The 14,405-nt window shown below is 45.2% G+C and overlaps 1 protein-coding gene across 3 annotated transcripts in view; it reads right to left on the bottom strand.

The window, feature by feature from the left end:
• The window catches only part of CD151 (CD151 molecule (Raph blood group)), a 48,791-nt gene that overhangs the window by 16,865 nt on the left and 17,521 nt on the right, over window positions 1–14,405 (bottom strand). For 2 of the 3 annotated variants that reach the window (XM_069739120.1, XM_069739121.1), the window contains exons 2-3: window positions 3,388–3,478; window positions 2,777–2,968 (exon numbers count right to left, since the gene is read on the bottom strand). In XM_069739120.1, coding sequence (XP_069595221.1) covers window positions 2,777–2,968; window positions 3,388–3,471 — 276 coding nt within the window. In that variant the 5' untranslated portion in view covers window positions 3,472–3,478. Of the gene's footprint in view, window positions 1–2,776; window positions 2,969–3,387; window positions 3,479–7,409; window positions 7,429–14,405 lie in introns of those variants that run through there. The other variant, XM_069739122.1, reaches the window with a different exon arrangement.

The following is a 14,405-nucleotide window of genomic DNA, read 5'->3' as shown; positions in this document are numbered from 1 at the left end:
CAATATGTAGTAGGTGTAATAATAATAATAATAATAATAATAATAATATTAGCAAATACCTCCCATTATAAATGTAGTATAGTTTTCCTAATTCGCTATGTCTCTTTCCTCATGTGCAGGCATTGCAGGACCTTAGGTATCCATGGTTACGACCACTAGCAACTAGATGACTGTCACTATATCAATGGTCGTAACCATGGATACCTAAGGTATCTACAGAAAACTCCACAGAACAAGTATCCTCCTGATTCCAGTGGTGGAGACTTTACACCGCTGCATCCATCGCTCAGCATTGTGCTTGGTGATGTATGGCTGCGTGCAGCTGCTCAGTAATGACGCTTAAGGTGCACAAATTATGTGCTCATGTTAAATAGTAGAGGAGGCATTTCTGAATGGTCTGCCATTCACATCCTAGCAAGTATACGCCACCATCTGCCTATGGTAGATATCCGTCTGATACTCTCCTGTGGTCTGATGTATAATATTTGCTGTGTCTAGATTTGGCTTCTCAGTTACAGAGTCAGCAGAGCGGTGGTGACTTTTCTGCCCCTCAGCACTCGGCCCCCCGCTCTGTAACGTTATGGGGTCTCCGCTTCGTGGCTGAGTTGCTGCGGTTCCTTCCACTTCTGAATAATATCACTCACAGGTGACGGGGAAGATTTAGGAGAAATGTCAAACGACTTGTCACCCCGGTGGCTCCTATTACAGGCCGCACTGTTATCAGTGAGCTCTGCACCACCGGCCGATCTGTCACATGGTAGTAATGGCTGACGGCTGGAGGCTATACAACAGAGTGTGAGGGGCCAGAGCTTATTCACCAGGGGCAATGTGACAATGATAAACCTGAATTTAACGATTAAGACTTGTCCCAATATATTTTCCATATGGTGGGTGTGTGCGTGCGTGCACGTGTGTGTGTGTCCACGTGTGTGTGTGTCCACGTGTGTGTGTGTGTGTGTTGCTAAAAGTGTCATACTATATCAGATATAATGAATAGCGGATCAGTTTGTGGCCTCTCTCATATTATGATGCACAGGCCAGAAGTAGTAAAGGATGTAAATAGAATGTGGCGCCACATTGTGCCGATTATTACCACTAGGTGGCAGTGCCCCTCCCTAATGCAGGCAGAGGGAGGAGAGGGACTAGCAGTTGTGTAGGGGAGGAGAGGACGGCAGACAGACCACCACATTCCTGACATTACACAAGCCTGCTCCGGGTACAGGCTCGCTCTGTAAATACACTCACACTTCTATACACCGTAACAAATGCCGCCTGTCCAGACCCCCTATTCATAGCAATACTCCATTCTACAGCCGGCCAGAAACGGATTCTAAAAATACTACAAGAAGTATATAATACATCTGTCTTCTGCGCAGGAGCAGCTCACTGAAAAGAAAATTAAAATTACAAGATATCACTAACATTTTTTTTTTTTCACCATTTCATCCCAATCACCTCACCCCCCATTTTTCAGTACATCGCATGGAAAAATAAATGGCGTCATTCAAAACTACAACTCATCCCACAAAAAAAAAAAAAAGCAAGCAATCATACAGCTATATGCATGGAAAAATAAAAAAGTTGTGGCTCTTGGAAGGAGGGGAGGGAATGCAAACCATAAAAACAATATAGATTGTGGAAGTGAGGGGTTAGGGTAAGTTCACACAGGGCGTTTTTGCTGCTTTTTTATGCTAATTTTCAGCTCCTTTTTACAATACCAGCAAAGCCTATGAGATTTCAGAAATCTCATGCACACATTGGTTTTTTTGTGTGATCGGTATTTTGTGCTTTGCTGCGTTTTTTTGGACATAGAGCGTGTCACTTCTTTCAGCGTTTTCGCTACTTTTTTTCACCCATTGACTTGAATGGGTGTTGAAAAAAACGCAGCAAAAATGCAGGTATCATTATTTGCTGCGTTTTTGCTGCTGAAAATCCAAGGACATTAGCATGGAAAAAGAGAAAAAAAAGCACCAAATACGCAACAAAAAATGCACCTAAACCTGCGTTTTTGACGCAGCTTCTTTCCTGCCAAGAAGATCAGGATTTGCTGCAGAAAAAAAAGCAGCAAAAACGCCCTGTGTGAACTTACCCTTAAAGTCCATATGTGTATTATGCGATAGCAGAACTATGATGGGTGGGTGGTCATGATAGCCGGAGGTCACGTGGGGGCAGACGTGAAATCAGGACATAGCCCTAACCTCTTCTGGGGCAGCGGGACATCTCGCTGGGGCCGCCACTGTCCCCTTGGGGCCACGACAATTGGGAGACTTGTATGATGGAATGTGCACAGGTGCAAAATACTGATGGGCATCAACTCACACTCCCATCATCCAGGAGGAAGCGATGCTTTGTATTTTGCAGGGACACAAGGGCTTGGGTAGGATGCCGGTCACACACCTACATGTAGGGCACCATGCTGGCTGCACCCATGCTATTAGATCACCACCACCTCCGTCCACACTTCAGCAGGAGTCAGTAAAGCTCACTATTTCCCGCTCCATTGTGGATTGGATAAAGTGCCCCATCTCGTGCACTAATCGTTACATACCCAAAATGCTGCTTGTAAGACATTCCTGCACCAGTGCGTCCGAGTAAAGGCACTTTTGGAATATTGGTCTGCTGTGCCACCATATACCATTACGACCTGTCTGCACGGACCTGGTATCTTATGCTTATATTGGCACGTGTGCCTTTAGTATGGCGTAGTTTGCAAAAATACTCAGCTCCCCTTGACGGCCAGGTCTTCGCCCCTCTCATACTTTTTTCACATACTCACCACTTTGAGCAGACTTTTTCTTTCCTTAAATGTTGCGCAGCATCCGAGGAAGCCAGTGACCATTACGACAGCCCCGGCGATGACGAGGATGTATGCAGTAGCGGCGTATATGCTGGATGGTAGAAGGCTGATGTAGTCACTTTTCTGGACCAGGGTCCATACTCCCACAGCCATGACAGCAAGGCCCGCCAACTAGACATATATTAAAAAAAATATTGAAAAATGAGAAGCGGATAATTTTAGGAGCTTTTTTTCTGCAACTGGCGAAATATGAGAAATTATGAAACATCACAACAATTATCTAGTTCCATAAGGCCATGGATGTGCATGTTCGGTCGGGGGCATTGGCAATGGCCTACAACAGTCTGTAAATGAGATGCTGTCAGCTGCAATAACTGTAGATACAGGAGGGGCAGCCAGTATGGTGCCCCCAGGGGCAGGGCGGTGGAGTCAGTAAGCCAAACCTCCGACTCCTCAATTTCCATGTCACACACTCCACCAAAATGGGCTCAGACTGACTCCGACTCCACAGCTCTGCCCAGGGGTAACTAATTTCACCCCCACGGAGGTCACTACTTCCTGCAATGGAGGCGACAATGACAGTCACTTACCCAGAAAAAGAAATTAAAAGTGAAGAGTAGGTACTTCAGACATATTGTCCCGCAGGTCTCCTTCTTCTCATTGTACTCGCCCATGATGACTCTGAAAAACACAAAAGAGAAGAGATTTAGTAGCCTAGAAATTGATAGCCATGTCCAGAAAAATAAGAGACAAATGGATCAAAGATAAAGTGCAGTAGCAAAAATGTCCATAGATCTCGGAGTATGGCCAACAAACTTAAAGGGAACCTGTCACCCCCAAAATCGATGGTGAGGTAAGCTCACCGTCATCAGGGGCTTATCTACAGCATTCTGGAATGCTGTAGATAAGCCCCCGATGTTACCTGAAAGAGGAGAAAAAGAGGTTAGATTATACTCACCCAGGGGCGGTCCCGCTGCGATGGGTGTCTCAGGTCCGCTCCAGCGCCTCCCATCTTCATTCCATGACGTCCTCTTCTGGTCTTCACGCCGCGGCTCTGGCGCAGGCGTACTTTGTCTGCCCTGTTGAGGGCACAGCAAAGTACTGCAGTGCGCAGGCACCGGACCTCTCTGACCTTTCCGGCGCATGCGCACTGCAGTACTTTGCTCTGCCCTCAACAGGGCAGACAAAGTACGCCTGCGCCGGAGCTGCGGCGTGAAGACCAGAAGAGGACGTCATGGAATGAAGATGGGAGGCGCTGTTCCGGACCTGAGACACCCATCGGAGCGGGACCGCCCCTGGGTGAGTATAATATAACCTCTTCTCCTCTTTCAGGATACATCGGCGGCTTATCTACAGCATTATAGAATGCTGTAGATTAGCCCCTGATGATGGTGAGCTTACCTCACCATCGATTTTGGGGGTGACAGGTTCCCTTTATGGGGTTTTCCACCTTTGGGGACCTATTTAACCCTAAATACATGCATTTAAAAATCATTTTGGCAATTGGGTTTCATTAAAAATGTTGCATCACTTCTTCCTATAGCCTATGTGTCGCACAGTCTATTGTTGGCTGCAGAATGAGTTAACGGAGAATCTGTCAGCATACTCAGTCTGACAAGAGAATTTGCAGATCTTTTATCTAGCTTTTTCTGAGCTCCTTTCGGTAGATTTATGACCACAGTCCACATCTAAGTTGAATGTTTCCCTGCACAAAGCCTGTAAAAGTCAATCAAAATGGTATAAAAATGATCAAATCCAATATAGCAAAACAATTTTAAAGCCCAAAATAATGCATTTAAGCATTTTTTTTTTAAAGTTTCCCTAGAAGGTGAACAACCTTTTAAACAAATATTGGATTCCTCCTTCCTGATAGTCTTCAGTGGAGAATAATGCCGTGACTTGTGTCACTTATATATACATGAATTATTACAATTCTTCCGGTAACCTCGCAGATGAATCACTATATCACCGTGTGAGTCACTCCAGCTGTCCTGATCTGTCTGCTACAATATGATATTCACACTACAAGGCCAGACAGCACATGGCCACCACTCCCACACAATAAAGAATTTATATTGCTAATCAAATCCTAACAAAATATATGGAGGAAAAATCCAATTTAGATGGGTATTCTCATGTTATTAAATTGCTTCAGTTGCAAACTTATCTTTCACAGTGTACAGTTGGTTTCTATTGCTTTAGCTGAGAACTTTTATCTTTCACAGTGTACAGTTGGTTTCTACGTTCGGACACTCGTGTCTGCCCTGACCCTGGCAGAGTGTGCGTAGTAGTTACATTAACTTAACATCCCTGCCACCTTTCTTCAGCCAACTGATATCTATACATGATCCGTCCACGGTTAGGGCCGTCCCGATCGGACAATTCCTGAGGATGCGGCGAATCTGTTCCTCTGAGTCAAAATTTGAGGCACAGGCCTCTGATCTCAGGGACTGATTTTTGGCTCGGGGGTATAGCCGGCGATCCATAAAACATGGTTATGATCGCACCAGAAAGACCCCACGTGAGACTCTACTGCATCCACGTGACCGGCAGATTGGCAGGGATGGGGCTGGCACCATTCGCTTTATTTCTACGTACAATCATGAGTGGAATGGGATGCGCTCCATCCTTGCCAAGCACTGGTCAGTTCTTGGGGCTGAGCCCTCTCTGGCGGCCTCCATTGGCCCATACCCTCAGATGACCTCTAGGAGATGCAAAAATTTGAATGACCTGCTGGTTCGTAGCCACTATGTCCCCAGTCCGAGTAACCCATTTGGTTCGAGGGGCCCCACTTTGGGGTGTTTCCCCTGCGGGCACTGTCTTGCCTGCACCAATGTCCTGCGATGCTCCAGTTTCACTTCTACTGATGGAACGAGAGAATTTGACATCAGGGAACGGATCTCATGCGGCACAACCAATATAATCTACTATGCGACATGCCCGTGTCCCATGATTTACATAGGTCTTACCACACGGGAGCTGAGAGTCCGTGTCCGTGAGCATGTCCGGGACATTGGTGCTGCCAAGACAGTGACCGACACGTCAGACCTGAAACCCATTCCACGACATTTTTTGCGGCACCATAAGTGCAATGCAAATCTATTAAAGGTGAGGGGTATTGATGCCTTGCACTTGGGTATTCGGGGTGGGGACAATAAAAAACTTCTAGCACAAAAGGAAACTAGGTGGATAGTTAGACTTGGTACTCTGTCACCAGCGGGTCTGAATGAGGCTCTGAGCTTTGCTCCCTACTTATGAGTACTTAACGGCCAAACGGGAATCCCTGGTACCGTTTGTACTCATTATTTATTCCTTATTTGTGTATGCCAAGGTGTCATCCTCTGCCTCCTTTTGTATTTAAATATATGACCCCTCCAGCCCTGGGCGTCCTTAACCCCTGTATGGTTCAGGATCTTTTGGTTTTAGCATTTGTTTTTATGTTTGTGATTTTAACCTCTGGTTTATTTACATTATTAGTGATAATAATTGATCCGAGGCCTTAAGGTATGCCTTTTGAATATGTCCTTGGCTCCGTTCAAGTAACCAGCGTGGATACCATCCAAATCGGGGCAAAGTGGACTCATCAAGACATCTGCTTCAGAGAGAATGGGACAAATATTCTTACTATGAAGACTGTTAAACTGAAGCGATGCACTTTTTCCATTATAATGTGATGCCGATGTATAGAAAACGGTTTAGTTCCACTTTGTATATTTGTTCATTTACCGGCTTTTATTGTGAGCTGTATTTTTGATGGGTCCCCAATTGTCCTGTATTGGTAGTAGCTATGAGTAGTGGATGTGGAGGGAGTAGCTTTTATACTTATATTGTGCACTTTTAGTATTTTCCCTCACCAGTGGCCGTGCGCATTGCGCTGTGATTCGTCCTGTCCCTGTGTGGACCGGTGTCTTAGAGCTCGGTGTGTGCGCTCCGGACAATTTTTCTTTGCCCTGGGCGTGCGCACCTGGTCTGACGCTGAGTTCCACTGCTGGGACTTGCCGGACACAGTGCACATGTGCCGATGGTGCCACTGTGATTGGCTGCTGTGTACCATGTGACCGGGGCCAAGGGCTATTTTAAGGTCCTGTTAGGCAGTACATGGTTATCCCCCTGAGGAAGTGGCACTGGTGGCCACGAAACGTGCGTTGGGGACCATCGCCCGACCGCCCCCCCTACCTCTGTGTACTGGTAAGTGCTAGCACCCTTTTTCCACCACCATACTTAATGGCATTACTATAGAATCCCACTGCTTTGGGGTGACCTGGGTTGGATAGTGTAGGTGCTTTTTCTTATGCATACCATTACAAGGGTATTTACATCTGGGGGAGTGGGGGGATGGGCGCTTTTCCAGCATTCCTGAGACATTCATCCTGTGCTCTAGTCATTAGATAATGTAATATTTTGATATATGTTTTTGTATTATTTATGGCAATTAAAGTTTGTTTTATAAATCATTGCTCTGAATTGCTCTCCTTTTGGCATGGTTTGTTTTGAGCTGATTTGGTGAGGTCGGGGTCTTTTGGCGTATTTACTGCCAGACCTCGTGCGCTCACAATATGCATCTGGGAGTTTTGTATTTGATATCTATACAGTAGTAATCGCTCCCTCAAACCTTTTAGAAATCTTGTAAAATCACCAGCCCCGCAGCTTTTTGAGCAGTTCTGACAGTCACGGCTCTCACTGTCTGCAGCTGTGCACTTGTTCAAATGTCCCTTTATCTCTGTATTAATAAAGAGAGAACAGTGTAAACTCCGAACAACCACCGATAGCTGAATGTATTACAGCACAACTTCTGATGAGCGTTACAGTTCTAATAGTACAGCTCTGCTGCTCACCAGAACTGTCACTCCGGGAGGAGATTCTGCCCTGCCAGAAACCAGGGAAGGACAGAGACTGAAAAGTTGTGTGCGGTTCAAAAGACAATTTGACAATATCCCTATAAGTAAAACATCAGAATGTGTGTGCCGGTAAAAGGGGACAAACGTGGCAGCCACAACTTCAGGCTCAGTGTGGTCACACGTGGCAGCCACCCTGATTTTTGGGTTTACCACTTGCTAAAACACCAACTTTGGCTGGCCATATATTTCCCACCAGTGAGCCAACGTGACAGCTACGGTGACAGCTCGGCAAATCACTTTTCTCATAACTTATGAGTGGCTCACTTTCTTTCCTGATAATAAGGCCTTGGGTATGATTCTGAGTGTTTGCTAGGAGAATTTTGGCTCTGATGGGTGACTACCGTCACACAATCCATTACCCTCCCCCCTTTCCATTCCTGACATTTAATATCACCCGGAGAAGACGTACATTCCTGCTGACTGCGCACATTACAGAACAAAGCCTATTGTTCTAGTTGTTGTGTGCGGACATGGAAAAGGAGAGGCAACCTTGGCAGGGAGACTGGCATACAGAAAAAGAATTGTTGAGGGCACAGAGGACCGCGCTGTACTGTCATAACAATGTGCTCTTTATGCAATGCCGCCATAGTTAGAAAAATGACACAAACCTGGCATTATGCTGCCATACAATGAACTCATACATCATTCTTACCTTGATGTGCATGTGTGTTATAATGTAAGGAAACAATGTGTCAGGCATGTTGACGCCCAGCTGTACATACGTGGCACACCCAGAAGGGGCTCACTTGGAGGTGACTGGCACACCCAGGAGAGATGGATCAATGCCACACAAGTTTTGGCAGATTGAGTTCTATATAAGTAAATCCGGCACTGAAAGACCATGAGGGTATGTGCCACCTTCTGTCCAGGCTTAAAATCAGTGGTAATGTCATTCTCCAGGGCCAGAACAATCAATAATACTAGGGCATCCGTGGGCGCAAATAACGGACAAATCCTGACCGATGACCAATTCTTGTCTAATCAGTGCCGGCAGTATATCACAATTTACACTTTTTTGTTCATCCACCCACTTGTTGAGGGCTCAATAGAATTGAGATCTGGGGAGTTTCCTGGCCACGGACCAAAAATCTCAATGATTTGTTCACCGTTTCACCTTACTTTTTCCTTGTGACATGGTCTCCATCATGATTTAAAAAAAAAAGCGTTCATCACCAAATTGCTCCTGGATCGTTGGGAGAACTTGTTCTTGAAGATATTTAGATACCATGCTTTATTCAGGGCATCTCCTAAATAGGATTCAGCTACAGGATCAGTTCTACACCTGTACAGAGCTTGCTCTGAAACGGCAGCAGTCAGTGCTTGTGCATGAACAGTGAGACAAAGACCTTTCGGAGGCTGGCCTGGTGTCAAGAAGGGCAGCAAAGAAGTCACTTCTCTCCAAGAAAATCATCAAGGACAGAGTGACATTCTACAGAGAATTCAGAGATTAGACTAAAGAGGACGGGCATAAAGTTATTTTGTCTGATGAAGCCATATTCAGGGAAATCTGGAAAAGGTGAGCACGTGACCATGAATCCTGGGTCATGCCAGCAGTAAAGCATCCCGAGACCATTGATGTGTGGGGGCTTTTCATCCATGGAGGGGCTCGCTCACAATTTTGCCATGAACACTGCCATGGATAAAGAATGGCATCTAAACCTTTTCCAAGAAGAACTTCATCACCAAATTGCTCCTGGATGTTAGGGAGAACAACGTTTTTTTCTGCATGATGGATGGAGACCATATCACAAGGCAAAAGTGATAACCAAGTGACTCAGTAAGCAAAATACTGAAATGACGGGTCCATGATCAGAAAACTCACCAGATCTTAATCCCATTGAGAACCTGCGCTCAATCCTCAAAAAGCAGGAGGACAAACAAAAACACAGAAATTGTGATAAACACCAAGCATCGACTAAACAAGGATGGGTGGTCACGAGTCAGGATTTGGCCCAGAAACCGATATCCAGGGGTATAGGCGAAGGGCAGAAGTCTTGAAAAATAACGGTCAAATATGGAGTCTTTGCATAAACTTGATGTATTTGTCAATAAAAGTTTAAAAAATGTATGAAATGTTTATAATTATACTTCAACGACCAAGGAAATGTCTGGTGAAAAGATAGAAAAACACCGAAAGAGCTAAATTGTTAAAACCAAAATGTGTGTCAGTCTGAGCACTTTTGGCCAAGACTGTAGCAGGCATAGCTCGTATTTTCTTCACCTGGAAAACGTATACAGTTTGATGCCCCAACGCTGTATGCAAACCCCCTGCATAGGGCGAGTAGGTGCCCCTCACTCCAGAACCCATCATTGGGGGGCACATGCATTGTCAGCTCTCTTATAGCTAGATGTCTTGTTACCAGCTCTGCAGGATACAGATAAAACCAATGATTCCTCCTCAACATTACACTGTAGACTTCACTATTGGATCTACTTCTATAAGTGGTTACTCCGGATAAATGGCCGCTCTGCTGTGTGACCTACGTACATCACATTAGCCAATTATCTATTTCTGCAGACATCATTTTGTGTTACAACAAAGAAATATAAATTTGCACAAAAACAAATAACTGAGGCAAAAGGGAAATCCAAAAATAGGAGCGTGCAAACCTCGTATGAGCTGGGAACAGCAATAAAGAGCAAAAATAGAGAGGAGCATCCTGGTGAAATGTGGTGTAGTGTCCCACACTGCCGTCCGGGAATCTGTCACCCCCAAAACACCAATATAAGGACTCGGTCCCCCACATACCTGTGCGGTACCATAAATGCCTTAGGTCCTGTCTTGACCCCCCAGGGTGACCCTCCTCTCACCCTATTTTCTGACTTCTGGGAAAAATGGGTGGAAACTAATCTAAAGAAGTGTGCCCAGAAAATTAGATTTCCAAGTAAATACTTTCTGGATTGAAACTGAGCACAGAAATAACATTTCCTTGCTATTCTCCTGGGGCTGCATGCTAAAAAAAAAAGAAAAAAAAAGCAAATATATTCCTTAAGGTACCGTCACACTTAGCGACGCTGCAGCGATACCGACAACGATCCAGATCGCTGCAGCGTCGCTGGAGAGCTGTCACAGACCGCTCTCCAGCGACCAACGATGCCGGTAACCAGGGTAAACATCGGGTAACTAAGCGCAGGGCCGCGCTTAGTAACCCGATGTTTACCCTGGTTACCATCCTAAAAGTAAAAAAAAACAAACACTACATACTTACCTACCGCCGTCTGTCCTCCAGCGCTGTGCTCTGCACTCCTCCTGTACTGTCTGTGTGAGCACAGCGGCCGGAAAGCAGAGCGGTGACGTCACCGCTCTGCTTTCCGGCTGACCGACGCTCACAGCCAGTACAGGAGGAGTGCAGAGCACAGCGCCGGGGACAGACAGCGGTAGGTAAGTATGTAGTGTTTGTTTTTTTTTACTTTTAGGATGGTAACCAGGGTAAACATCGGGTTACTAAGCGCGGCCCTGCGCTTAGTTACCCGATGTTTACCCTGGTTACCAGTGAAGACATCGCTGGATCGGTGTCACACATGCCGATTCAGCGATGTCTGCGGGGAGTCCAGCGACCAAATAAAGTTCTGGACTTTCTTCCCCGACCAGCGATCTCCCAGCAGGGGCCTGATCGCTGCTGCCTGTCACACTGGACCATATCGCTAGCCAGGACGCTGCAACGTCACGGATCGCTAGCGATATCGTCTAGTGTGACGGTACCTTAAATCGTGTATCAGTATCTTGTGGAGTGTTTGCAGGATTAGACATGGGGTCAGCTCATCACACAATCTGGTTCTCAACACTCCGGTAATCAGCTAGTGTTTATTTTCCCAGCAGCCCACACTTCATATGACTTTCCCCACCTACAGAGGATGTCGGAGGAGAGAAGGATCTGAGAGTTGGCATTTCAAGAAGGAATTCTGGCTACAAGGAAGTTAAGCAGAAGTTCTCAATGTCAGGCAGCAGCTGCAAAAGCAATCAAGATTTTAGGTTGTATGAAGAAAAAAAAATCCCATGATAATAATGTATGGTTACTATCAATCACTTATAGGGCCACATCTAGAATATGGAATCCAGTTTTGGGCTCCACATTTTAAAAAAGGCTATTTGGAAGTTAGAGTTAGTTTAAAGGCGATAACTAGATTATTACAAGGGATGGAGGAAGGCCTCTCATATGATGAAAGGTTGGAAAAGTTGGGCTTGTTTAGCTTAGAAATAATAAAAAAAAGACGAGGAGAGCTCGTTTATATGTATAGATACACGTGTGGTCAATACATAAAGACTGGCAGATGACTTATTCTTGCCAAAGACCATACTAAAGCACCAGGGGACGCGCATTACGGGTGGAAGAAAGGCGATTCTGGCATCTTAATAGGAAAGGGTTCTTTACAGTTAGAGCAGTCAGACTGGAATGCCGGCCACAACAGGTAATAATGGCAGATTTTATAACCGCAATTAAAAAGGGGCTGGATGTTTTTCTCGCGCAGATAATATCTAGGCTCCGGGCTACGTCTGTCAGCTTCCCGACACCTGAGAACACAAGACACTACCCAGTAATATTACAGTAGTAGACACCGGGCTTATTACAAGACGTGTTTTATGAATCAATATACGGCTGGGAGGAGTAGTATCTGCTGATCACATAGGAGTCAGTCAGATAGCCGGGATTTGTCTCGTACGTAAAAAAAAAACAGACCGTTATTCAGAGTTTTCTCAATTGTCAGTTTTTCCTGTTTGATTAGTGATTTTCATGTATTAAAAAATAAATTGTAAACCTTCTCCTGTACATCACAATGTTGAGCACCGACGGCACGGCACAGACCCATAGAACTGTACTGGCAACTAAAACTAGGCAAAAATTACTAGTGGGAATTTACATCCATCTGATCTCTAAAATTACAAATAATGGAAAATTAGTAAAATATTCTCTTCCAGGATACTTTCACTGACAGTAATAGGAAACCCCATAATTGTGCCGCAGGGTATACATAATACAAGGGCCATGTTGGCTGAAAATTTGGCACCAATCTTGATTTATCTCAACAGCATCTAAGGGAAGCTGCTAAAGGCCAAGTAAGAATACAATTTCCATACACTCCAGAATCTGCACTACACTTCTTGGACCTTTCGCACAACGCAGTCCTTCTATGAAACTCATCAATATGACATTTTGTTATGTATTAGAAGTCTATATTGCAAATGGACTCTGTATATATGTTTTTAGACCAGATGTGCACTTTAATTGCCATACAAAGAGGCTTAATGGGATAGGTTCTCAAAATAATATGTGACGCACACAGAGTAGGACCTATGCTTGGGACTCTGCGTTAGTGGCATAGCCAACGGTACCACACGTCATGGCGATCACGTGGCCAGGAGAATGGAGTCAGTGACATGTTATGAAAGTCATAGAAAAAGTGTAAAGCAAAGGTGACCCATGGAACGTGACTGATTGGATCGGGAAGTTTCCTTCTTCATATCCAGAAGTTTGGCCATCACTCCCCTTCATGTTTCTGATTTTTGGGCACAGCCCCATTTCACATTTAATGAACAGAACACAAACTGCTTTTCTGGCTGTTTCCCGTTGTACACAGTGCTGAGTACACAGACAGGGCGGTGTGAATATTTACTGACGTAGAAGGAGCGGGGCGAGAAAGTGAAGAAAAACTAAGAAAAATAAACACAGACAACAGGAAAATAAGAGAGGAGGAGATAGGAAAAGGGCAAGGAGGTAAAGCCAAAAGAACAGAGGCAGCTGGAGAGCGGGCAGCGCTGGGCGGACACCCAACGGGAAGGGGAAAAAGCAAGGACGGACTTGTGAACTGTTGATACACACAGAAAACACATAACGCGCCTTTGTAATTTTCTGCTGCCTGACCCACCGGGGCAGACAATATAGTGCAGGTACAGGCCTGCCAGCACACATACGGCACTACCTAGCCACACAACATTGCTCCGCCACCTCCTCACTGACACATTCTTCTCCTGGTAGGAAGGAGGAGGGAAAAGGAGGAAGAAAAAGTGTGAAGGTGATGTCACACAAGGTCCATAGGTCTTTATACAGAGGAAAAGAAAAAAAGTGTCCACGTTGGGCAAATCTTAGGGGTTTTTTGTACGGAATAAAGTAGTCTGCCGTTCCATTCCATACAAAGGCATCCAGCATAAAAACACATATTACATTTAACCTATGGTTAAAATTAATTTTTAAAATTCCAGGACCTTTGACAACATGAGCAAAAAAGTACATCCTGGACGGCTGTAGCTCATCTCTGCAACCGGCCGTGACCGAGCAGCACGCAAGTCTAAACCGATCCGAATAGATATATTGAGAATTCTATTACTGTAAAGAAAACCTGTCATTTCCAAAAACACAAATAACCTGCAGATAGAGGGCAAATCTGCAGGTTACTAGCGTTTAAATCATGTCTGCCTTACTGGAGCAGCGGCTACAGGGAGAAAATGAAGGTATATCCTCCCTGCAGCAGCTCGATGACAGTCATTGGTGGGGTGCAGTGAGTGGTTATACTCCCTGCTCACTACACGGTGTGCAATCACTCACCTGGGACACTGATTGTAGATTACAGAGGTGGATAATGACAGTTGGGGCTCAAAACGTTCTATGGAGAAACAAGGTGGACACAGACATTCTGCTGCAGGGTCCCCTGTAACAGACCTGACTGTGTATGGGCCCAACAATACAGGGACTGAGGTGAGGGTAATAACAGAA

The sequence above is a fragment of the Ranitomeya imitator genome, chromosome 9 (genome assembly GCF_032444005.1).
Source record: "Ranitomeya imitator isolate aRanImi1 chromosome 9, aRanImi1.pri, whole genome shotgun sequence".
Classification (NCBI taxonomy): domain Eukaryota; kingdom Metazoa; phylum Chordata; class Amphibia; order Anura; family Dendrobatidae; genus Ranitomeya; species Ranitomeya imitator.
This window is presented reverse-complemented; position numbering and strand designations above follow the sequence as displayed.